This window comes from Hippopotamus amphibius, chromosome 9 (assembly GCF_030028045.1).
Source record: "Hippopotamus amphibius kiboko isolate mHipAmp2 chromosome 9, mHipAmp2.hap2, whole genome shotgun sequence".
NCBI classification, from domain to species: domain Eukaryota; kingdom Metazoa; phylum Chordata; class Mammalia; order Artiodactyla; family Hippopotamidae; genus Hippopotamus; species Hippopotamus amphibius.
Window position 1 is genome coordinate 56,486,233 of NC_080194.1, and position 26,288 is coordinate 56,512,520.

Below are 26,288 nucleotides of genomic sequence, written 5' to 3' on the forward strand. Positions count from 1 at the left end.
CCAGTTAGAGTTATTTTTGTGGCAAATGACAGAAAAAAAGTTAAGTCGTTGAGTGATTTATTGCCTCTAATGACGTCATCAGGACTCTCTTTCTCTCTCTCTCTCCTTTTCCCTTTCTCTCCTCACCCCTACTTTTTCCTGTGTTAGCTTCAGTGTAGAGACCGCCACAGCTCCAGCTCACTTCCCAAAGCAAAGAAAGGACGTGCTCCTCCGGCACGACCAGCTGGAACAGTGCCTGAACAAAGCCCAGCGGCCCCAGGAAGGCAGTTTTCTGATTCACAGAGGATCATCTACCCATGTAGGACCCAGTGTACCTGGGGGAGGAGAACAGGATGGGACTGAGGATAAAGGAGTGCGCGATTTCCTGGACTAACACTGGCTGACAGTTACCCGAAGGAAAAATAAGAGCCAGAGGACAAAATCATCACCTAGCCATGGCAGCCTGACCCCGTGTCCCTACTCTAGAGCTTATAACTGCATTCAGTATTACATGTGCCCATAATATAAATTCAGCTGACAACCATTGGTTACTAAAAACTCCTGAGCAATTCAACTCACATTTTACTAACCTGAAAAGATTTCGCTATTCCTATAACATAGACTGGAAAATCTTTTCTGCATTGACTTTTTTTATTCATTTCTTCAGAAAAAAAAAGTTATTGTATTGAGGATACAATGAGGAGGAAAACTGTCCTTATGGAGGCTCTCATCACGCAGAGAAGGCCGCCAAGTCGAACAAATCACAAAGCAGGTGACAAGTACTCAAAGAAAATAACCCGTCTCCATATTGTTGTATTGAGATAGAAAAAGATAAAGCAGAATTTCATCACACTCCTTCACGACCAAACATCAGTTTTCTTTGTTCACATGACCAGCAGCCTCTCTGAGTTAGGATGCAAACTGGCAGAAAGGTTATTTTGGCCGAATGTTTCCCTGGCATAACAGCAGAAGAAAAGGGATCCACTTTCTTGGAGCGTTCAGTTTCCAAGCTGGAAAAACTCACGGATGTAACATTGCAGACACTGGAAATCAGCACCTTCAGAGCACAGAAAACAACACATCACTTCACCTGAAACGGGCGGCTCCTATCAGTGGCTGGGTCTATAAAGAATAAAAAAGGAGAAAGTGAGGAGGTTGGCGATGTTTTGATCCACACACCCTTTAATCCCTTATACCACTCGTACTTCCCACTTGGTCATCAGTTTCATTTGTTTTTCTCAGGTTGATGTTTTGAACTACTATCACGATCCCACAAAGTGTACGAGCTCTCAGGTGTCACCTTGGCTGTGGACATCCTTTTCTCTGTCCGTAGTGACATGGCATACTACTCGTCTTTCAGAACCTGCAGTAAGTGAAAAGGTTTGGATGACACTCTTTTCTCAGGCAGAGAATAATAACACTTTCTTTCACTTGCCGCTCCAGCCTTGGTCATATATTGCAGGTGTATTTGGGTTTTGAGTGATGGTAGTGGTTGCTGAATTACAAAGCTCATCAGAATTCTGATCTCTCGTCTTGTTTTTAAATTGTTTCCTGTCACTTATTAAAATCTTAGTTGCTGTTGTGAAGCAGCGCACTGTATTTACACTGAATTCAGGGACATCTGAAAAAACTGCTCTGGATTAGTGTGCTATCCCTTTTGCAGGAGGCACAGACGTGCTACACTCAGGTGATCGAAGAGGCGATGGGTTCCATTGTAATTGCCGGCCCACATTGTGGGCCCAGCTGGGCTGACATTTTAATTTCTGTCTCTTTTGTGGCTTCCATTATCCTGGGGGCCAAGGTACGAACGTGTCTGGAATCACAATTGGTGGAAGATTAGTAAAATTCTGGAACAGGGCCAGGACCATTCAGTGCTTGGGATGGATTTCTTGGAGTCTCTCCAAATGTATGGGTTGCCCATGAGTGCCACGTGGCCAGACCTGAGTCTAGAATAGACAGTTAAGACAAAATTATGCTTACTGCAGCCTGGTTGTTCAATGGAAAAAAACAGAGGTGAGTGGTCTGGAGAAGGTTGCTTCAGTGCTTTAGAAAGCTAGTTCCACAGGGGAATGCTCCCTGGGTGTATAAAGGCTTTAGGGTGCTTAGAAAGCAGTTATTATATACATATAAAAGATGAATTACAGGGAAAATAATGGCTAAGACTGAAAAGGCTCCGCCTTGGGGGAAATGGTCTATCTCCCCAAAAGAAGGTACTTCTCTGTAATGAATAAAAGCATGGCATTCTGGTTCAGCCTGGGTGGGTGTCCCAGCTTCACCAGTTATCAGCTATAAGACTGCTCGAAAGTTATCTTCTCAGGAAAGCGGCAGTCTCATATGTTAGGGTTAAGTGAGATAGTACATATAAAATGCCTGGCACATAGTGTTATTTCAAGCCTTATAAGGAGACGATGTAAAATGTTATAATCCAGTGGCTTATAAGGTTTTGGGGTCTCAAACTGCCTTGGGAATTTGATGAAAATTATTGATCCTTGGTCCCCAGAGGGAAAAATGCACATATGTAAAATTTTTGTACACAGTTTTAGGGGATTCAGATATACAAGGAAGTACAACCATACACTTCAGGTTCAGATTTTTGGTTCTAGGGCTACACTCATTCGCAAAAGAGAGAATAAAGACATTCGTTTTATTTATTTTTTATAATTTTTGATCATTTATAATTATAGCCTCAACTTTTTAGAATTGGAGGGAATTTTATCTAGTCTAACTACCCCCCACCCCGCCACACACCCCCCCCCCCCCCACCTTCTTAGGAAAAGTAATATTAAGGTCCTGGGAAAACTTGGTGTTGCAGATAAATGGGGAACTCTTTATCAGTTTCCCATTTCTATAATTAAAAAGCTTAATTTTCTCCTTATCAGCTACCCTTCATGTTCAAGATGCTCCCTAACATTTATTATATTTCTACTCCATTTTTAGTCCTGTTCTCTGAAACACATTTACAACCCTCAGAAGCTCATGTTCATTCAAAGCCCATGATACATACAAGGACCTTTTTTCCCCATGTGTACATCAATTAGCATATTAAAATCTACTCTGCCATACCTGTTTGATACAGGGCCATTTAATGGAGAAGAGCCTTGCTGAAATGTGGTACTAGACTAATAATTTCATCAGGCGGGAATTCAAATTAACAAAGACTTATTGGGCACCTACAATGGGACAGGCTCCATTCTGTGCACCTGGGAATCATGAATGAATAGAACTCGGACAGAGACGTGGGCCCTCAGGGAGCTTACAGTCTACCACAAAAATGATCTTTGCTTTTGGAAGGATTTGGCTGGGGTTGAGATTCTGTTCGTGGACAGGACCAGAGATAATGTGAATGTCACCCGTGACTCCATCACTGTTCCTCAAGGATACTTGCCTTCATTTGCTTCAACAATAGGTGACTCAGCACGGGCAGCAGGAAACATAGAATGACCAAAGTGTGCCTGGGCAAAATCCCACCATACCCTCCCCCTGGCCAGAGCATGAACTACATCAAGCAGCAAATAGTCCATGCTTAGGTAAGTCATCTCTAGGCTTTCCACTGCAAAAATAGTTTAAGCTCTTCTACTTTGCATCCAGGATACTTTGGGTGACTTTTGAGGGGGGTGTGAACAAGGGAGAAAAGGTACTGGGGTTGGCAGTTTGCCCTAGTGAGAAGGGAGCAGGAAGTGAGGCTGATGATGTGGGAAAGAGTCAGATGAAATAAAAGGGATGGGAGATTGGAACATGAAAAGTTGGAAGCAGGGTCAGATAAGTGACACGCCAAAGGCAAGAGACATTCAAAGTCTCTGAAAAATCATGTGCTCTTGTTGAATCTGGTTCTGAAGAAGCAGAGGTGCCACAAAATTGGTGTAGCTAACATGCCATTGAGATCCGTGGGCTCTCAGGAATTCACCTAATATCACTGTGAAATAAGGTAGATTGATGTCAATGAAGCCCTGAAGATTAAGGGCAAAGAGGACTAAGCTGAGGGGCTGCTGAGCCGGCTCAGGAGCTGGCAGGTGTGGCCAGAGCCGCTCTTCATCCCCTGGTTGTTGCCCTGTCTCGGGGATCAGATGGCTGATCTTCACTCTGAAGATACCCTGGGCAGCTCCAGGGCTACAGAAACCAGGTCACCAACACACCCAAGCATCTGCTTTCCGTGTGCTTTTTCCACCTAGAAAAATCTCACTGCTCCTTGTTACCCTTCACATCGAAAACCTTATCCTCGTCTGGCTAAACATACCCCTTAGATCTTTGAAAAAGGGGAGAAACTCTTCTTGATGTTCTCAGGAGGATCCAACTCAGATTTTGCCTCAGGTCCTTTTTACCTGAGATGTCACTGCACAAGCAACTAAGAACTATAGTGAAAAAGCAAAAATTATATTCATGACATCTGAGGAAGGTGAAATCAACCTAAATGAGTTCCATCATTTGTTCACGAGAACACCATCATTTTCTTATGACGTGGTAATGCAGTGACTTCTTTCACATGCACTCAGAACCTGCAAGTGCAATATTTCTGGCAGATGAATGGCTTATGTCTTCTCCCAGTGAATGCTCTGATAGACAACAGTATAAATATCCTGTAGCCTGGGCCCTTGGTTTTGTAAACAACCACGAAATAAATAAGGCATTTTGCCTGATGACCAAGGCAGACTCATAAATAGCCTTCTATAAACAGAGGGCAATTGCAAAAGGCAAAGATGAAAGAATCTATGGCTTGGTCCATGCTTTATATATCCTGCTCATTCCACCTCCGAGAAGACCCTCTCAGCCCAGACCTATATTTAAAAAACAAAACAAAAAAATAAAAACAGACCTATTTATAGTATGGTTAGATTCTTGCTAGTATGGTTAGATTCATACAAAATACATCAGGTATATTATCTTTGGTGATTTTGTCCACATCCCTAAAGGTTGTTGCCTCCTATAGAGTAAAACTGAGACTCATCAGCTATTGGCTAATAGGCAAGGCTCTCGATGGCAAGAGCCAAGGCACTCTATCTCAGGAGTCCAGCTCTTAAAAAGGAATAATACTTCCCTTTCATTAATTGGCAAACTGTAGTTCTTCAGTTAAAAGCTCAAGGAATGATTATGACTCACTATCTCTTGCTTAGAAAAAAGAATTTGTTGGGAATTCCCTGGTGGTGCAGTGGTTAGGACTCCACCGTGTTTCCACTGCAGGGAGGTCGGGTTCTATTCCTGAGCAAGGAACTATGAGGAACTATTTGGAACTAAGATCCTGAGGTGCTGCAAAAAAAAAAAAAAAAAAAAAAAAAACGGAAAGAAATTTGTTAAGAGCAGGACACATAAAGGCATATATCCATATGTGTGTGGACTCATACACTCACCTAATACACATGAAAGCACAAGTCCCAGAGAAGATGATCTTTCTTCATCAAGAGAGAGGTTAGAATGGGGGTTACATTGTAGTCATTTAATTTTTCCAGACATTTAGGTTCTTCATTTTCCAACAGGATCTCTGACACAGAATTCTCTCTTGTAATGTGATTGAACAGAATAACTAATAGAAGACCAAAATGTACTTTGGAAACACAAGTGCAATAAAGATGCTTGATGATCAACCTTGCATGTTATCAAGTACTTGAGGCCCTTTGAAATCAAAACAAACAGTGGTAAATGGCAGCAGGGAACCCAAAATATTAAAATTCAAGTAAATTTACATTGCTGTTGAACAAGTATATTATTGTTGTATGAAACCTTTTAAAAATAATAACAGCTAACATTTATTGCGTGCTCATAATAGGAGGAACACTATTCTATGCACTTTACATAATTTTTTTCACTTAATCCTTAAAGAACCCTACAAAGTAAGCACTAAAAAATGAAATTTGAAGAGTTTTTGAATAGTGACTAGATTATACAGTATTGATATAAAAAAAAGTTTAAATTTCACCCTTACAAAGCTCTTAGGTAACACATTTCAGGTCACAGCTGAAGTTCTACTTGTGTAATATATTTCCATTTGTTTCCATTCCTCAACATTCCAGTTCCCCATAGACACGTGAATCTCTAGGTGTTCATGTCTTCTTGAAGAAACAGAAAACGCAAAGTGACAAGTCTTGAATGTACAGAAATAACAGTAGAGTTATTGCATCAACAAGAAGTCCAATACAACCACAACCCTTCTTGTATGGCCCAGGGAGAGACACAAGTTCCTTTAATTCCCCATCCAAAAAGTTTCCAAAGGTGTGTTAAAGACGATCCTCACTGGTCAGGCGATGTACGTCCTTGTCCTTTATTTTCTAAGGTCTCAGCAAATGCTAAGAACTATTTTCCGTACCAGATACAGAATGGGTTCAAGCGTGGCTGAGCTCAGAATAAGCCCAATATAAATGAGAGAGACAGAGAGAAGGAGAAGGGGGAAAAGGGAGGAGGAGGCTGAGCTCAGAATAAGCCCAATATAAATGAGAGAGACAGAGAGAAGGAGAAGGGGAAAAGGGAGGAGGAGGAGGAGGAAGAAGAAGAGGAAGAAGAAGAAGAAGAAGAATAGGGGGAGGGGAAGGGGGAGGGGGGAGGGGGAGGGGAGGGAGGGAGGAGAAGGAAGGGGGAGGAGAGGAAGTGGGGAAGGAGAGGGGGGAAAAGGGGGAGGGAGGGAAAGAGGGATGGGGAGGGGGAAGGAAGGGAGGAAGGAGGAGAGGGAGAGAGACTTAGAAAGGGAAGAAAAAGCAGTGGCTCCTACAGAGACAAGGCATGTGAAGCACAGGAATGGAAACCAAGGAGATTCCATATCTATTCTGGTTAGCTGAGTTGAGCTCCTCCAAGGCTAGTGATTGGCCCTACAGAAACAGATCACTTGTTTAGGCACATTCCTCATCTGGCAAGTTGAATCAAATTAAAACATTTATACCTGTTCATATTTATATGCTTGGTCCCTTTGCATTTCATAAAGACCACCACAGTGATCTTTAACCTGCAGATTGACACGAAGCTGCCCTCACTCACTTTATCTTTTTCTCGACTACTTAGTTCTTGGAAACATTCAAGGACATTCTTGGAAATGTTCAAGGACATCTAAGTTCAATTTCCGTTTGTTTTTACTTAAAAAAAAATCTTTTTGGTTCAAAAACCCTAGAAAATCATTAAACTGGGCCAGCAGGCATGAGATCTGAATGAAGGATAAAGAGTGGAAAAGGAGAAAGCCTTTTGTTTCTCAAAGTTTTCTTCACGGGCAGTTGCTCATGTAGACATATTAGAATCAATTTGACATTGAATTTGGAGAGAAGCAGTTTGGGTAATAGATTCCTGACCTCCATTCTCCAACTGGGATCACAAAAGATTCTAAAAAGTTTAAGAGCAGACTTTCTTAATGAAACGTACGCTGTAAGAATTTTCTATGTGCAAAAATCAAAATGGGGATTTATGGCTCAGCGCATTCCAGTTCTTTCTTTTAAATGTTGACATCCATTTACCGATGAGAACTAAGAGTAATACTTCATATTTGTAAGTGCTTGACATGCAAGGGAAGGAAGATGGTTTTAGTCAGTCTCTTTTGATTGAAAAAAACAGGTGCACTCAAGTTCTTTCACAAAATTAGTGGTGGAAGCAGATTTAGATGGGGGTGGGGCAGGGTAGGGTGGATTGTTACAAGGATACACAGCAGGGACCAGAACTAGAAACACCCAGGATTGAAGACATCTCTAAATACCAGTGTCTTAGTATCTTCGCTTTCTTTTTGTGCGTTGTCGCCATCCTTCTTTTCCAACTGGCTTCCTCAACCTTTACTCTCTATCTGTTCTGCCCCTTCATAGTTTTAGCTTCCATGTGGCTCATGGCATCCTCTCACAATCTGACTTTGCTGCCAGCTGGCTTGGTGTCTTTGTTTCCAATTGCAGAATTTCCCAGAAAGGCAACTGATCAGCCCAGATCATCATTTTAAGCTAGGCCATCCAGATGGCTGGCCAGGTCACAGAATGGCTGTCTTCCAGCAAGTGTCTACCCCTTGATCCACTCATCTGAGACAAGGGGCAAACACATAGTATAGAGCATTACAGTTTAGAATGAAGCCACAGGCAGAAAGATTTCCTTAGAGGAGTATCTGGGTGGGACAGGTTGAGATAAATATCTTTAGTTCACTGGCAGATTATATGGAAACCACTTCATTCATCTTCTTTCTTAGAGGAGCTAATCTCAGCAAATCATAACGGACCTGTATGATCCTTGATACAGCACGTAAGAAGAGCCATGGTAACTTCTTTCCTCTCCCCACTCCCTCAACTTTATCTCCATTACAACCATCACTTTACCTCCATGACTAACCAAATACCTAGGAATCGTCAGACTTACATATCAAAACATTTGGAATCTCAACTTGAGAGTGTCAACGAAAGTATTTTTCACATCCCAGGATCATTTAGTTGTTTTATTTTAGAGTAACATGCCAGTGGGCAATAAAATATGAGAATAGGGAATAATGCATATTTCTTTTCCTACTCCAATAGCATTGATTTCAATAGGAATCCAACTACTAGAGGTGCCCACACTGTATTTGGTGGATGTTGGGACATTTGAGTCAGCAGACCTCACAGTGTGGTAACCTATCACAGAGAATTAATTCAAAGAATATTTACAATATTCTGATCGTACAATGGCAAGGCAGGGCTGCATAATACTATAAACACTTGGCATTGAGCAAATCTGGGTTCAAATTTCAAATGTCTTGTAATAACTGACTTTGACCAAACTTTTAAACCCTATAAATCATTTGTAAAATTGAGATAATAATAACCATTTCATAGGCATTTTATAAATATTAGGTAAGATAATGTATATAGGAGGACTTCCCAGGTGGTGCAATGGTTAAGAATACGCCTGCCAAAGTAGGGGACACAGGTTCGAGCCCTGGTCCAGGAAGATCCCACATACCGCAGAGCAACTAAGTCCGTGAGCCACAACTACTGAAGCCTGCGCAACTAGAGCCCATGCTCCACAACAAGAGAAGCCACTGCAATGAGAAGCCCGTGCACTGCAATGAAGAGTAGACCCTGCTTGCTGCAACTAGAGAAAGCCCGCTCACAGCAATGAAGACCCAATGCAGCCAAAAAAAAGAAAATTAAAACAAAAATTTGTAAAAAATATATATAGGATATTGTGAAATGACTAATACTTAGAAAGCACTCAGTAAATGGTAGTGGTTGCTTCTATCACTATATCTATTATGATCATGGAATCATTACCATGGATGTTGTGAGGATTAGAGAATATAGATTAGAGATATGAGGATTACCTTCAAATACTTTAGAGTCTTAAGAGAGATAAAATAAATGTAACTCTTAGAAATAGTGCCTACTTTTAACTTGCACATACACGGATGGAACTCATCGTGGTGGTGGCCTGAGTGAGAAATGTCAAGTGTGAAATAATGACATTAAATGATATTCTTCAATCAGCAACAAGAAGTTAAATAGGGACAGTGCCTCTTCGAAAAAGAAAGGATTGCTCCCAGCGTAAAAGTTTATCTACTGTACTGGATTCATAGGAGTTTTATAACTGGAACAGGAACTATATTAAAAGGGGAACTGAAACATCAAGATGAGAGTTGCAGATGGAAAGGATCTACTGGCTGGAATACGGGCGAGTCACTGTCAGAAACAGTGGACAGCTCACTACTTGGGTTTACATTTCACTTCTTCAGGGAGGCCAGGACCAGGTTAGATTTCCCTGCTGTACATTCCCTTCCTGTGTTTTCTCTCCTATAATACTCATTACATATTGGCATTATTTGTTTGAAGTCTATCTTCTCTACTAGATTATCTGTTCTGTAAGACCCCGACTCTCATGTTCCATGACTAGCCAAGAGCCTGGCACATGGTGAGAACTCCACAGACATATATTGAGCAAATGAATGTGTGAACGCAGGAATGAATTAAATAATGAACATGGATTTAAAGGTGATTTCCTCATATACTGTTCTGTATTATTCTGTAGTATTTATAAGGGTTTATCCTATCCTCCTGTTGACATTGTAAATTGCATGGAGACACAGCAAGGTTCTGCATCATGTGTCGCCACCACTAGCACTAAGAAGCATCCCATTACAGGCATACATGCTCAAAGGAGCTTTCTGAGTTCTCTGCTAATGACTCTCTTACCGTCTATTCTCTATTTTCTATTTATCTTCTACACAAATGCAGAGATTATACCCTCGTCTCACTATTAGATTATAAACCTATCTTTTATTATTTTTTCTTATCGCCAGGACTTACTACTTGCTCCGGGTCCAATAAATAAATGAGTGAATTAAAGACTATCTGTACAGCATGTATTTCAAAGCGTACGCTTCCAAAGTTGCAGTCTTCCAGAATCTTACAAGATGCTATTGTGATTCCAAGCTTGCAGCTCATGTAGGAATGCCAACATTTTATCTTTGAAATTGCTGTGTTTGTCGTTGTCATTCATATAGCTGTTGAAAGTTGCCTCTTGCTAACAAGGCAAATTTTATCTTTGCATGAAAATCATTTTACAATTTTAAGACAACTTGGGAACTTTTGTTGGTAAAAATATGTCCACTTGCTTTCTAGTTAACAAACTCTAATACATCCAATCATTTCATCCAACAAGCTTTTTCAAGCACCTCCTCTTAGGTTCCAAGTACTTGAAATACTCAGATGAATGAGACACATCCCTGAAGATGTTTCAAGTCTATATGTAATTGTCACTTTCTGAAGGTCCAAAAGTTAAAGTGTAGACTGTTCCCTTCAGTCCTGCCTCAGTTCTGTGTTGATTTCCTGCAAATCCTTCACAATACAATACTATGATATCTAAGATACCTGAGTCTAAAAATTATAATTTCTCTGTACTCTGATTAACTGGATCCTACTCCCAAACTCCCTCACTCACATGTGGATTTTTGTTTTATTCACCCACTTTCCTTTTTAACACCCAGACAGCCAGCATACTTCACAATAATCTTTCCTTAAAATATATAAAAGTATTTCTCTATCTCAGTTTCCTCACATCTGAAATAAGGATATTGAGAATTGGAGAAAGTGAATTTAGATCACCAAGGAGACAAACAGACTCACAGAAGAAATAAAGGAACAAAGGAAAACCAAGGCAACTTTGGGGATTTTTGAGACTAGAGCTGTTTTTACTTTCTCCCTGCCTACTTGCAGAAATTCTCCTACTTCTCCTATCCTATAAATCCTGCTTGCACTAGATTCTCATGGAAATCCTAAGACAAAACAAATTCACAGAATGTTAGAGCTAGAAAAAGTCTTTGCAATTCTCAGACATAGATTAATCACGAATTTAATAAAATGTCAACTTTAGTGTCCATCACTAGCACTAGCCCCTTCCAAGGGCCTTGGAGAGGACAGAGCAATGTGTTCACATGGTCATATTCTTGATTAAATTTCGAAAGCAAGTTATTTTAACCATTATAGGTAAAGACCACAGCCTCTTTGCACTCAAGTTACCCCTTTCAAACTCTCCCTCACACTAGAGAAATTGGGAAGCCATGGGTATTTCTGTTATTCTGGCTAAGGGGAAGTTGAGATGGAGACACCTTTAGCTTGGGTTTGGTGGGTTTTATAGAGAGAGCGAGATCACAGTCATTTCAGTGTGTGGTTGTTGTTCTGAGTTGTCCCAACCTAAGAATGGGTTCTAGGAATATTTCTATTGCCCATCAGGCCAATTCACATGCATGACGTCACAAATATGTATGTTGGAGGATATTTCATGATGCATAAGTGTCCTAGGCTAGAGAAAAAATTGAATTATCTTTCTATTTTCTCTATAGAAAATAATATTGCACAAATTATTGTCATATGAAGAGGAAATCAGAATGTACAGCCCAGAAGAATGTAGGGGGGGAAAGTAATACAGGGTGTGTCGGGTAGTTAACTAACAAAGATTTGGTTACTTATTTGGATTTTGTGATGTTTATAGCATTTCAACTCTTTAAAGTGAATTGATTCTACTGCTGATCGCAAATAAGTATTCTCTTTCCTAAGTAATTTTGGACCCATAGTTTTACATTCTTTTCTTAAGGAAGGTCCCCATATTATATAAGCTTCAATTTTTCTACAATCTGGATTTGACCCTGACCCTACTTAATCACCCTTCCACATTTAACAGGTAAGGAAACTGAGACCCCCAAATCCAATCACATACTTTACAGCACTTCTTGAACTAAATCCTACGTCTTCTGAGTTTTTGCACATTGCTGTTTCTACTACTTACTCTCCATTACCCTACTTTTGAGAATTACCTTGAAAATCAAAAATCTTCACTGAAAAAAAAAAAAAAAGCAAACAAAAAAGATCTCCTGACCACAGTATATAATAAAAGCAAATATTTATATAGCTTTTCTTATACGCTAGGCATTGTTTTACAGTGCTTTACATATAACTCATTTAATCCTTAAAACAACTCTGTGACTAAGCTAATATTAACATCCTCTTTTCAGATGATGAAAGTTGAGACATAGAAAAGCTAAGTAACTAGACCAAGGTCACACAGTATGCAGAGAGCATAACATCCTTTGTATTGTGGCAGCTAGCAGCAAACATTTTTTGAGGGCTTGCAATGTTCTAGTCACTTTGTTGAACACTACAGTGCGTTATCTTATTCAGTCTTCCCGATCACCCTTTGAGGAGGTGGCATTTCACAGATGAGGAAACTGAAGCCTAGAGACAGTAAGTAACTTGCCCAAGGTCATACGTCTAGTAAGGAGCAAAGTCAGTGCTCATATCCATATCTGACTCCAGAGGCCAGGCGCTTAGTCTGGCCTCTGGATGCCCATCAAAGAAAACACTCTCATGGTCCTTCTACTACTGACACATTCCCCTTGGTGCCTTTCTCCTAAAGCTACAATGAGAATGGGGATGTGGGCAGAGTTAGAATACGGAGTGGGGTGAACAGTGTAAACTCTGTTTACACTGTAAAGGACATAACAGTCCTTCTTAGACAACTGTCCTTCCCACTGTGTACACCTCCCCCTCCCCCCCCACACCCACACACATATGTGTCAGGGAACCTAGCTATACATCATGATATTCCTTTTTGAAATTTATTTTTTATAGAAGTAAAGTTGATTTACATACCATGATATTCTTTACATCTGACCCCTTTCCTCAACTTTTTGCCATAACCAGGAGATGACAAGTTTCTTTTTAATTCATATTCTGTGATAAAGTTAAGAGGGCCAATCAGCAGATCAGTAACTGAGGTGCAGGAGAAAGTTTATAGAGGTGGCAAATCCTTACAAAGACCAAGAGGATAGTGTAAACGAAGTGGCAAAATGGAACTCCAAAGAGCGACAGAGACGTTGGTAAACTAGAAAGTGCATGTCCAAACCCAAATAGCAGGTACTAGTCCTGCAGGTCCTGCAGGTCCAGCAGATGGTTGCCATGTGGCAGGATGAGTCCAGTGTGATCAAAGCTGAGAATTTTTCAAGAGGTTTGGGGCAGGGGGTGCAAAATCTTCTAAATTATAGATATTTTAAAGCAATTCAATGTTTAAAAAGCACTGTGCTGGCTAACATCTGTAGGACTCACCCACCTTTGCAGTCTGCTTTATATGGGGTTAAATGCAGAAAACTCTGAAATGGGAATTTAGAGAAGAAAGCCAACAGAAATTTGGATCTTGGTGGAGCATTTGTTCTTTGAAAAATGAGCTTTGGTAAGAATAATTTTCTCGGTGGAGGCCGGCAATGGAGGGGGTGGGAGGGGAATGGGCACTCGAGCAGTGGCCTTTTTGGATCAGATCCTCTTAATTTCTCCTTTGGAGTAGTATTGGTCTTGGGCTCCAGGAAAAATTAGCAGGAATTTAATTAACAGCTCAAAGGGAGCAATCAATTTACAATTGTGTGAAGTGCAAATTCCTTGGTGCACAAAACAAATTACAGTACTTGCAAATTTGTAAATAATGCAGTACTTTCCCTGCAATCCAAAGGCTTTGGGTGCCCCCAGGGGAAAGAAAAAGAAGTCTGAGGAGGCAAAATGTTAGAAAATGACCTATTGTCTCAAGAAATGGAATTTAAAAAATATCTTTAGTAATTGATTTTTTCAATTGAATCCTTATTTAGGAACTATAAAGGGGCCTGTTCTTAGGCCAGTTGAATGAGAATATCTAGAGAAGTAAACAATTTCAAGTCCAAAAGTCACAGCATGTTATTAACAGGGTATCTTCTTTCAAAAGCGCTGAGCAAAAAATGTACCAGAACTCTCCCTCCCTACACCCTTGGTTTGTGGTATGAACTTTCATTTTTTAAAAGAGATAGCAAGCCTCAGTTATGATCATTATGTTCAATGTCAGAGAAGGAATTGGCGACAGATAAGGACATGAATCCAATCTCTCTGCTTTGCAGCAATAGTTGTTTCGAACCATTCAATTCACAAATATGTATTAGGATCCTTTTATAAGTTCCCGTAGCTATTATTAGAGATCGAAAAGAGATGCTCTAGAAGAATTTATGGTGTATTGAGGAAAGTCAGAGTAAAAACTCCTTATTTTCTCCAAGATTTTTTAAGCACTTCTCTTAAAGTGGGTTTAGCTAGGAGTTGGGAGGGAATAAGTGAATGTAGTCCATCCCTGCCCTGAAGGGGTTCACAGTCTAATGAGAAAATAGAATTTGAAGCAATCATTTCAGTATTGAGCTTGATGCTGAGGAAGAGGTATAGGAAAGGCACTTTGGATGCTTTGACGAGTGCTTAATTCTACTGGGAGGTCTTTCAACAGGAGGAAACCAATAGGCAGAAAGAGGTGGAGGACATTTGAAATAGAGGTAAGTGGGCTATTGACTGGCCTTCTATAGGAGAATGACAGATCAGATTTGTGCTTTCAGATGATTCTCTCCCCTGTGCTCTTATTCACTGTGAGTTGATAGCAAATTGGTTAAACCTTTCCACAAAATCTTTTAGCAAATTGCATCAAGAGCTTTAAAACATATTCATATCCTTTTGGTTATAAATTCCATATCTAGGAATCAAAGATACTGCCAGAAACTTACATATGAGGAATCTTATCAGAACATTATTTATAATCATGAGAAACTGGAAATAACTTACATGTTCCATAGTGGAGTAATGGTTAAATAATTTACAGTACATCCAAGCCATGTGATTTTATGCACAACGAGGGGGAAAAAGTCACATTTAAAAAAAAATAGTTCAAATCAATCAAAAATTATTTTTAAATGATGCAAAATATTTACTGATGTCTCATTCTCATTTTGTAATTAAAAAATTAAAAAGTAGTGCTCAACATTGGTTGTTAATTTTCACCCATATCCTACTTTCCTAAAGTTCCTTCTTGTTTTAGACCAACCAGACAACAAAAGGGACGGAGATTTTCCTTGCTCTGTACAAAGTTCAAAGAATGGGCTTTTGTTTCCTTCCCTCTTAACTAACAATGCGATCCAGGATTTGCAAGTCACTCATTCTCTAAGACACAGTCTCCTTCTGGTATCCAGGCTGGCTGGGAAAAAAGGGAGGTCAGGTGAGGAATAGAAGAGGAAGGAAGGGTCCAGAAGTTGAACATTACCATGAGAGGGGAGAAGAAGGATGATGGGACTGAGGGTGTGAGAACCAGAAGAACGATGGTCCTTGTATATTGAGTTGCTGGATTTGAGATTTCAGGGGTGGGACATAGACACATATATCGTGGTTCGATAGAAGAAATGTCACAGTGCAGTACATGGTTGACTGCCAAATAAAAGACAGTACAGACAGTTAATGTTATAACAGTTTGTAGGATTTGGTGGAGAGGGCCATCATTTGGTCACATACATGTTTATGATTATGGACCAATGAAGAGATTCCTCTAAAACCTCCTTTTAGCAATCTTTGTTAGAGGGTATAATTGTATGAGCCTGGCCTCTCTTGGCCTTCCTCTCGAGAGATTTAATTATTGAAGAACTTAAAGGACTTCACTGGTAAAGAATTTTAGCTATTAAATAGAAAGAAAGGATATAAAAAGTATGATAGAAAATAATTTGAAGTTAAAATACTGGTTGAAAAAATTCAATCTCTGCACAAAAATTCACTTCATCCTTCAATGTCTCCTTTCCTTTAAAATGTATTCACATAAAATCTGCTTTACGAGCCAGGAATATAACTCAAGAAATTTACCACTAAATGGGGACACATATGCGTTTCAGTTCTTAAGACAACTGCGCCTTCCTTTCTCCCTGGATTTCTTGGTTCTCTGCATTGAAGTGTACATAGTAATTTTTCCTTTGCTGAATCTTCTTGCTTTTATGGTTTCTTCTAACTGGATGTTATACACCTTCCCCACCCCACTGCTATTCTAGGCTCTATAAATCTACACAGCACCCAGAGAACTTTAGCTATCACTAGTTAAACAGATCAACACATTTACCCAACCACATAACTTAGACCCTTTGGGGGTTTTCCAGTCTATTTTAATCTATTTAAACCTGACACTGGCAGATTTCCATTTCCTTTGTTCCTTGTGTAGACTTGGTTTATGCCTGTTGGTCTCTAAAAGGGACAGAGAGGAGGCAGCTGTCGAAAAATGAGGAGATTGGCAGTTTTAACCACACAATTTGGTCTAATAGCTTTGATATGCTAAACTTGCTAGCTCCTCCAAGTGTACCTTTCTGATTTTGCATCACAACACCACACTGAATCCCTAAGGAAACCAGGGTAGTTTCTAAATTAAAAAGAAAGAGAGGAAAAGAAAGAAACGCAAACCAGTGAAACCTTTCTTTTAAATCCTCTCCACAGATTCAGTCTGCCAACTGCAGGCCTTCGCAAATCCTCGTACACTAGAGACCTTTAAGAAAGGAGAAGCAGAGAATACTGATCGCGTTCTCAAGAGCGAAAACAGGTGATGTCATAACGCACAGTTCTGTGTGTTCCCGGCCAAGGCCGGGTGGGGAGCTGGGGCTCCAGTGCGCACGGAGCTCCGCGCCAGTGGGCAGAGCAAGTTATCTCCCTGGCCCGGAGGACACCGGTGAGGACCGGGCACCAATCAGGTTCTCGCTCGGCGCCTGCCTTTGTTCTCACTGGGGAGCAGGTTTCGGGGCGTCTCGAGTCGGGAACCCGCATTCGACCAGCATGCGCGCTGTGAGCCCCGCGGGAGACCTGGCTCCACCACTCGCCTGTCCCCCACACCCTGCCAGCCTGAGCTTTCCCCAATTACATCTGCCTTCTCTCTCCAGAGCGTGAACGCCAAAGTCCTGAATCCATTTTTAGCTTTGGAAGAGGCAGGTCCAGCCCAATAGTTTGAAATGACAATCTGTTCTCTCAACCTTCGTTTCCAGGCAGGGCTCCGTGTGCTATGCGTTTATCTAACCAGCTGCCTCAGAAAGACTTTGGGTGGAAGACATACCTGTCTCTTTGGCCTTTTCGTGCTGGACAAATAAAGGAATTTTCATTGCTGAGAGACTGCGAGATGGGGCTTTAGGTGGAGGAAACCGCTAACCCATTGGTTTTGTGTCTTTTTTCCTCTCTAACTCGATAAATAGTGTAAATATACTTAAACATCTATCCCCCACCCGCTGCCGAAGCCTCAGGTAACTGATCTTTTGCAAAACAAGGCTCACGATAAATGATGCATAAAGTTCTTTGAGATCCTTGGATGCAAAGTGCTACGTGACTGCAGTCTTCTTTACAGCTAAGCTAAGATTTTGGTTAAGAGAAAGCCTAACCACTGCCCTGACGGTGCGAACGTTTTAGCTCCCCCAACCCCCACCCTCTTTCTCAAGAAATCAGGAAATATTTAGCTCCGTCTTAGACCCACTAGCGAGCTCCAGCTCCCAGCTATTTATCTCATTCCCTCACCATTTCTGCAGGGACCTAGAGCTGGGGCTGTGGCTTGCCTTGCCTTAGGGGAGGGGCTGGGCTTCACGGGATTATTTGCATATGACACACCCTCTTCCCCCTATTGGTGGAGCACAACACCCCCCCCATTCCCTCCCACCCCACTACCTAACTAACCCGCCATCTCCCTTCAGTTCGGAGCCTCAGAGACAAACTTAACTTGCCCAGAGATTCAAGGCGTCCTGGGCCTCTGTGATTGGCCGGTGCAGCGCCCAGCCGGGCTCCAGTTGCTCATTGGCTGTGGTCTAGCGCCCAGGGGGCGTGGCCAGAGCTGTCCGATTGGCGGGAGGGGGCGGTACCCTAGAGTGGAGGTGGTGAAGGTGGTGGGGAGGCGGGGGCGGGGCCGCACTGAGGAGCTGCGGCGGCGGCGGCGGCGGCGGCGGCGGCGGCGGCGGCAGCGGTGGCGGCTGCTCGTCCTAGCCTGGCGGGGGCGGGGGTCTGGAGGATGGGGGCGGGTGGAACAACGGGCCGGTGAGGAGCAGCCGCCGCCGTCTCCGCCGTCGCTTCGGCAGCCGCCGCGGTGATCGCTTCGGGCAGCCGCTCGCTCTCGGGCCGTCGCCTCCCATCCCGACATCCCGCCCGGGGGGGAGGCTGAGGCCGAAGCGCGGCCGGCGGCGGGGGGACGGTCCTGCCCCGCAGCGGTGCGGGCGGCCGCAGTGACAGCCCGGCCCCAGCCTGCCGCCCGCCCTCGCCCTCGCCCTCGGTGCCCGCAGCCGCGATGAACCGGGGCGGCAGCAGCCCGTCGGCAGCCGCCAACTACCTGCTCTGTACCAACTGCCGGAAAGTGCTGCGGAAGGTACGGGCTCAGCCTGGGGTCCGGCCCGAGAGGGGCGCTTCCTGCCGGCCGCGGCTCGGGCTGCTCGGCCCCGGGGTGCACTCTTGGAGCGAGGCGCAAAGGCGTCCTGGGGCACCTTCCCTACGCCGAGACCCAGAAGGGGGGCAGGGGTTGAGAGTGGAGGGTTTAGCCTGCTGCTGCTTTTGATCTCCACCGGGACAGACGCTCGTCCCCAGGGCTTGGGGTTGGGGGCGGGGGGTGTGCCCGTGGTCTGTTTCTCCGCTCGTCTCCCTACCTTGCCACCCCCGGGCCCGTGCTCCTCGGGCCGAGGGAGGGACGGACCTGTTCGATCCTCCTCCCGGCGCTCTTGATGGAGGTCGGTGTGAAATCAGAACTGGCTGGTCTGGTCCAGAGGAACCTCGCCCCCTCTTTGCTGTGCCTAACTCTTGAGGGTGTTGTTTTTGTTTATTCGGTTGCTTCTGCCTTCCTTGCACGCTTTCCCCGAAAGCCCCCTTCTTACATTCTTCGGATAGTCGTCTTGTGGCTACAGTTCGATCCTGGAAGGAACTGGTAGAGCAGCTGGAACTTTATGCCCATGGGAAATGCTATTCGACGTTCCAGTTTCTCAAGCTGGGGTTGGGGGAGGTGGAGACTGAGGTGGACGTGAGTTATCCCTTTTTAACACTTACCCCCCCGCCCCGCGCCAGTTCCTTCACCCCTCCCCGCACCCCGGTGTTGCTGCAGAAAAATCAGACGCACAATCAGCTTATTGCTTCCCAGAGTGACTGATAGAAAGTTTACTCCAGTATTGTTTAGCTTACTTGGCTTAATCGCTCCGTTAAGGGGGGTGGGGGGGGAGCTGTGAAAAGATGTCGCTTTAGACCGAGAAAAGCTTTTAATCAGACTTTAACAGCCGCTATTGGGTAATATTATAATCAGTTTATTCTTCTCGAGACTATTTTTACATTTCATTAAGTGGAAACAGTAGTTGAGGTGCTTCTGTTTGTCCAGGACAAATGAATTAAAATTGCTGAGCTGTGCAAATGCGTCGGGACTGAAAGACCAAGATGAATACGGCACCGTTTTTAGTCAATTTCTTTAAATGCAGTTCAATTGGGATTGTTCTTTATATATTAAAAAAGAAAGAAAGAAAGCATGTAAGTAAGCAAGCTCAAATATTTGCGCTCTTTGTCCCAAAACTGTTTTTCTTCCTCTGTGGGTCAGGCCAAGTGCCAATCAAAGTTGTTTTTCAAGCCTCTTTTCCCTGCAGTAGGGCTGCTGCTTTTTTGCCCCCCCAATTTTATTTGAGAACATGAAAAAAGCAAAGGGATTGCATATTTGAAGTTAATCAAACAGTGAAATATGCCGTAAATTGTGTTTATCGGATGTTTTTCTTGAAACAGATTTTTATTAAATGTGCATGTTGAGTATGTGCAGTTATTTTTTTCCATAAACTCTGGGATCAAATTACAGTTGATACTTGCTCAGCTCATTGTAGGGCAGCTTGTGAGAAATGTAATGGATCAGAAGTGCAGAGCAGCTTAGTTGCATGTTAACTCTTTCACTTCTGGGCCGGATGTCATCTGAACGTAGCTTTTTAAAAAAATGATGATGATGATGATTTTCCAACTGTAAACGTGATGTTATGTCTTTAACATGAAAGAGAGTGTTGTTTGAGACGTTTGATTAAACTGAAGCCTGGCTTTAAAAAACAGCTAATTTTTTTTTAACTGAATAAGGGGAAAAAAGCTGTATTTACTTGGATTTTTTTTAATGGCTCTGGCAATTTGGTGGACTAATAAAATTTTCTGAGGTAGTGTTAAGCTTCAGAATCTTTTTCTTTTGAGAGAACCATGGTTGTGGACCAATGGCACTTTGCTCGCTTTCAAGACATCTTTATATCTTTCTCTTAGCTTTTAAGAAACTATTTCTATTTACCTAGAAAGAACATCCTCATTTCTAGCTCTTATTAAAAGAAAGAGGTAGTATATGGAAAATGGATATTCACCATTTTCATATCTTATAATTGGAATGCACACCTCTGCCAATTTCCAGTTTTTGTAACTCCAAGGTATGTAATATTGATTCATGCAGTAGCATGAAATAACTTTAGATGGAAATGGGATTGTTTGAGCCAGTTATGACATGACTTAGCAACATTTGTAGCGTTTTAAGAGTGCCTTAAGTGCTCTTAAAAGATATCAAGTGTTTAGCATCTTAAATTCTTCTTCATTCTAAAAACAGCATGTAAGAGTTTTCTAATAAAGAAGTGGGGTTTTTTTGATAGGAAGTCTATAACTCTAAGCAAAATTCATCTATAACTCTAAAAATGGGATTCTCTGGATTTATCTTGTGTTTTCCACTTAATAAAGTGTTCAGTAGTAACCATGTGAATCACAGCATTTTGAATTTTAGTTCACTGCAGTTCATGATGGAAGAATGAAAATCATGCACACCCAGTGTGAATTACTCTTTGCTGTTATAATCCTCATTAATGATGGGGGAAGAGTCACCTTTATTTATGCGGCATGACGCCCTTTTCTCTAAGTGGCTTAATTTGTTGCAATGTATTGAATTTGGAGGGAACTTCAAAAAGCACTGGATTCACCTTCAAAGGAAATAATTTGGCTCAACCCAATATCTGAAAGTTGAATTGTGTATTGTATGAGAATTACATTTATTCTTAGAAGTACCTTCGTAATTTTGATTCAGCATCTTCCAAAAAAAGAGACTTCTTCACGTATTGAGTACACCTAATTTGGTAACCTTAGGTCAGTAAAAAGAATGGAGAGGTAAACCACATGGGAAAGAAATGAACAAACAGAACTCTCCTCAAATCTCGAACTCCTACTTATTCTAACTTACTCTGTTATCAATGAAATAATTCAATAAAGTTTTTAATAAAAGAGGAAATGCTTCTGTTCACTTTGGAAAAGTTAATGAGTTATGAAGTGTAATACATTTTACTTGAAGAAATTGCATTGACAACTAGATAAATTTCAAAGTGGAGTGCCAAACCGCATTAAGAAAGGTAGGTAACTTGTCAGCCCACTCATCTTCTAGTAAATAAAAGGGGCCATATGACAATGTATTTTGAGTATTGAGCAGTTAGTGCTACTGAAGTGAATAAAGCTCTGCACTTTAAGTTAGAGGATTTAACATTTTAAAGTTCTTAACATGTTTAGGTAGTTCCAGTGATTTATCTTTGGTTGGTATTGTACTTTTTCCACTTTGCTTATATGATTGCTCATTTTGACAACTTTTTGATAGTTTTATGAGTGAAGAGACTGAAAATTAAATGGGAAATATTAGTTTAAACCACATGAACCTCATTTTTATAGTCAAAATTGTCAGTTAATAGCAGTTTTATATGGTTCAACCAAAAAAATGGTATTGCTTTGACTATGGATAAGTAGCTGTATTTTGCTTTGGTTAATCAGGTTTCTTATGTACATATTTTTGATTGTCAGAAGTAGTTTTTTATTTACTTTTATCTTAAAATGAACTTTACAGAGTTTGAGCAGTGAATTTATGACAGCAAGCCATTATACAGTGGTTTTACAAACTGTTTTTTATGGAGCCCTAAGATGCCTCAGTGTTCAAAAATGCTTGAGTTGGATTAAATTTTAAGTACATTTTAAAATTATAATTTAAAAACACAACTACCCAAAAATCTTTTTTTTTTACAAGACTATTCTTGTGCAGGCTCTGAATTAAAATTTTTTCTGCTCCCTTGTACATGTATTTGAACTTTTTTGTTAATAAGACATTGATGAGAAAGATAGTCATTGATTATGGAGGCACAGGCCTTTAAAAATAACTTCCTTCCTGTACATCTATCATGTTCAATTTTCACTTGTAAGAAAAACAATAAGTTTTAGTTTATAACTAAAACACTTATAAAAACACTTTTGTATATTTATGTTTCATAGCTCAGGTTCAGTATAAGATTTCATTTGTAAAAGGGATTCTACTGCTTCTACAACCTCCCCACCACCAAATAAACTGCTAAAATATAACTGCAAATGTAGTGATGCTGGGAGTCACAAGATGCAGTCATCGTTAGGTATTTGATAGGCCTTTGAATTTTGGGCAAGTTAGTTAACATCTTGAAGCCTAGTTTTCTCTGTACAATGTGGATCATTTCTACTTGCCTTGCAGGTTGCTCCATAGCTGGAGGGAGGTAATGTGTGTTAAAGTACTTTGTAAACCATAAAGTACAACTACAAATATAAGAAAGACAAGTCTACGTATTTCTCCTATTCCTAGAATACGTCCTTTGTGTGTTGTGGCAGTATATTTCAATACATACTGAGTAATTTGGTTAGTCTTCACTTTTCTGTCTTGCCTAATCATTGCCTGTAAATGAGAGGTAAAGTTTTATGCTTTTCATTAGAGTGATCAACACACTGATTTTTATTTGCATATTTATATTTGTATTCTACCCCTTCCCCTCCTTAAATAGTAACCCAATGCATTGCTTTTGATGTTTCAAATAAATAAATAAAATTGCCTTTTGGACACCTCAGCATATGAGGAAAATTGGTATTTGGTTTGAAAAGACTACAAGTTAAAGATGACTGTGCTTAAAAGAAGTTGGGGCAAATCTAGGGTAAAGGAAAGAATGGTTACTTATTTTAGTTTAGGAGAAGAGCTATGGAAGTAAAAAAAATGTCTAAAACTCTTTTTCCCAATGTCTTCATCCTCTTTTTCGCCTTCGAAGGGATTGGGTTATACCTTATGTTTGCGTAGACCTTCACAATGTTTAAGTGCTTTCACATCATCAGTTGGTTCTCACAAGCTGAGAAAATTTAAGAGGCATGGACTCTGTCATACAACTAGTGTGAAGTCCATTTAATTCTTAATACTGCCTCTGTAATAAACTAAAAACTACATTTGAATTATCCTCTGCAGTATTGAGGCTATCAGGGAGTACCCATTCCCTCCACCCCCACCCCTGCCCCAACTTCAGCATCTGTGGAATGCCTATAGGTACTTAAAACTCTCCAGGTAATATTAGTTGGAAATTTGACTTTTAGCCACTCTTTGACACATTATTGCAGATCAATTGGAGGGGAAGGAGAAGAGTTAGCAGCTGTTTTTCATTCTCTCTTTAACAGTTGTTTGGTTAATTTTTTAATGAGGTAAAGCAGCAGTTCTCAAATATGATCTTCAGAGCCTAGGAGTATCCAAAACTGTTTCAGTGGGTCTGGGAGGTCAAAACTATTTTCATGGTCATACAAGACTTTATTGCCTTTTCACTATGCAAAAGCAGTGGAGGTAAAACTGTGCTGGCCCCTTAGTATAAGTCAAGGTAGTGGCACCAAACAGTAATCACTGTTAAAATTTCTTAAATCCTGACCCTTGAGTGATGAGAAGTATACTATGTGCTTCTACTGCGCAACAATCTAGTTGTCTCTAGGGAAAGAATTTGTGCAGTTATTTTAGTTGCAGTCTAAATTAGCCGTTTTAAAAATGAACCCCATTTTTAGTTAAAAGAACATCTGCCAGGCAAACTTTGGTTTTTCAGACTTGGGTATTTGATAAAAATTTTCTTAAGAATGAGTAGTGTGACCCTGAAAGTTTAAGGAAAAAAACTGATAATAGGTATTGCCAGTGATAAAATTCAAGCTTTCAAGGAAAAATTTGAATTTTAGAAAATGTATGTCTGTCACCATTGGCCTGAAAGCGTCCCAATTCTTAAAGGTTCTCCTTTTGAGATCGAGGGTGATAAATGGGTGTGATTTTTTTTTTTAACATTATATTACAAAATGTGTCAACTTTTGGAAGATCTGCATGAACGAGTATCTTTTAAATGACCAATGTGTGAAGACATTGCTACTCAGGACCTTTCTTGCCTTTTCAGCTCAGAACCAACCAATTAGAGCACAATGGACATAATCTTTGTTATCTGACCATTTTTTTTTACCACTGCCAATGCATATTGTCAACTGTTTTCCTTGGATTTTCAGGATCACTTGACTCATTTTTGAGAAGCTGTTTATCAACATCATGCATGGGTGAAAGATCCATTCAGAGTGCAAGGTAGACGATTATTGATTTGGGCTTCACATTCCACATTGTGACTAACCTTTCAGAAGCTCCACTTGTCAAGTTTTGGTGTCGTATCAAGGCAGAACATTCATCATTATCTCTTGCATTGTCCAACTACATATATGTGTGAGGCCAGATTTTCATTACATACCTTCAATCAAAACCTGTCACAACAGATTGAATGCAGAAGCAGATATGAAATCCGGCTGTCTTACATGAAACAGACATCGAAGAGATTTGCAGAAATATAAATCTCACTCTTCTCACTATTAATTTTGTTTTGAAAACTAAAATTATTTTTATAAAAAATATGTGCCATGTTAACATGTAGTGGATTTATTATTATTTTAAATGAATAAACATTCAAATTTTTCTGTTTTAATTTCTACAGTGAACCCTACAGTAAATATTGACAGTTATAACCCACACATAAACAGAAGCTCTTTGGGGACCTCAAGAGGAGGTCCTCTTTGGAACTCTATTAAGGAGTTCCAAGACCAAAACATTTGAGAACTGCTGAGCCAGAGATCCTGACAGCAGTGTATGGTGCAAACACATGTAATTCTCTAGAGTGTCTATGGGGGGAGTAAAAGGCTAGTACTACTGGCAGAAAATGTAGATAAACCCAACCCAGGCATCTCTGTTCTGCATGGGGATCGCTTGCAAATGCTGCCTAGCACCTTTCAATGACATCCTAGAAGCTTCTCTAGTACCACAGTACAGATGGTCCTTAATTGAGAATGGTTTGACTTACAATTTTTTGACTTTATGGTGGTGCAAAGTTGATAGGCTTTCAGTAGAAACTGTATTTTTGAATTTTGATCTTTTCCTGGGCTAGTGATGTGCTTTATGATGCTCTCGTAGTGCTGGGCAGCAGTAGTGCGTGGCGCTCCCAGTCTGCTGTGCGATCACGAAGGTAAACAACCAATTCACTTACAACCATTCCAGACCCATACAGCCCACTTTCAATACAGTATCCAATAAGCTACATGATATATTCAACACTTTATAATAAAATAGGATTTGTGTTAGCTGATTTTGCCCAACTGTAGGCTAACGTAATTGTTCTGAGCACATTTAAGGTAGGCTAGGTGTATTAAGTGCATTTTTGACTTAGGATATTTTTGACTTATGATGGATTTATTGGAACGTAACCCAATAAGTGGAGTAAGAGCTGTAGTAAGACTTAGACTAGCTAGAGTTATTCTTCTCTAAGCTTTGTGAGCATCCCTTTACCTGGTAGAAACCAGGGATGGACAGAAACAAAGCTCTTTGGCACTAAAGGAATGTTCTCCTTAGTACTTACTGTGCAACAACTAAAGAATGGTCAGATCCAAAGATTATGTCCATTGTGCTCTAATTGGTTAGTTCTTGGCTGGACAGGAAAGAGAGGCCCCGAGTAGCAAGGTTGGCCTTGTTTTCTTGAAAGCTGAGAAGTGTGGGAGAAGCAACAGAAAGAAGGGACAAGAATCAGAAGAAAGAGGATTATCAATGTAGACTACTGATAACTAGATTGTTTCAATAAAGGACAAGAAAACCGCTACTGTAGAAAGGATATAGGACAGCTCTGAATGTGGAAGTCCCTAAATATGGCAGCCCTCTAAGGTATAGGGCATTTTCCACTTAGTGTGTGTGGTTGGGGGAGGGGGGGTTACACTGTACACAAAGCTATGGCAGCC

General features: G+C 40.9%; 1 protein-coding gene and 1 long non-coding RNA gene across 4 annotated transcripts in view; one reads left to right on the top strand and one right to left on the bottom strand.

Moving 5' to 3' along the window:
- Positions 1–674: 674 nt before the first annotated feature.
- On the bottom strand, positions 675–19,217 carry LOC130860305 (uncharacterized). 2 transcript variants are annotated; one of them, XR_009055403.1, is made up of 5 exons: positions 18,851–19,217; positions 5,894–6,017; positions 5,322–5,583; positions 1,185–1,342; positions 675–1,101 (listed from the first exon to the last, which is right to left on the bottom strand). It is a non-coding gene; the product is annotated as an uncharacterized LOC130860305 (long non-coding RNA). The 2 variants fall into 2 exon arrangements; XR_009055402.1 differs by having other exon boundaries at positions 675–1,342.
- Positions 18,157–26,288, top strand: part of SESN3 (sestrin 3) — a 63,175-nt gene continuing 55,043 nt past the window's right edge. For both annotated transcript variants that reach the window (XM_057748288.1, XM_057748289.1), the window contains exon 1: positions 18,157–18,576. In XM_057748288.1, coding sequence (XP_057604271.1) covers positions 18,499–18,576 — 78 coding nt within the window. In that variant the 5' untranslated portion in view covers positions 18,157–18,498. The remainder of the gene's footprint in view (positions 18,577–26,288) is intronic.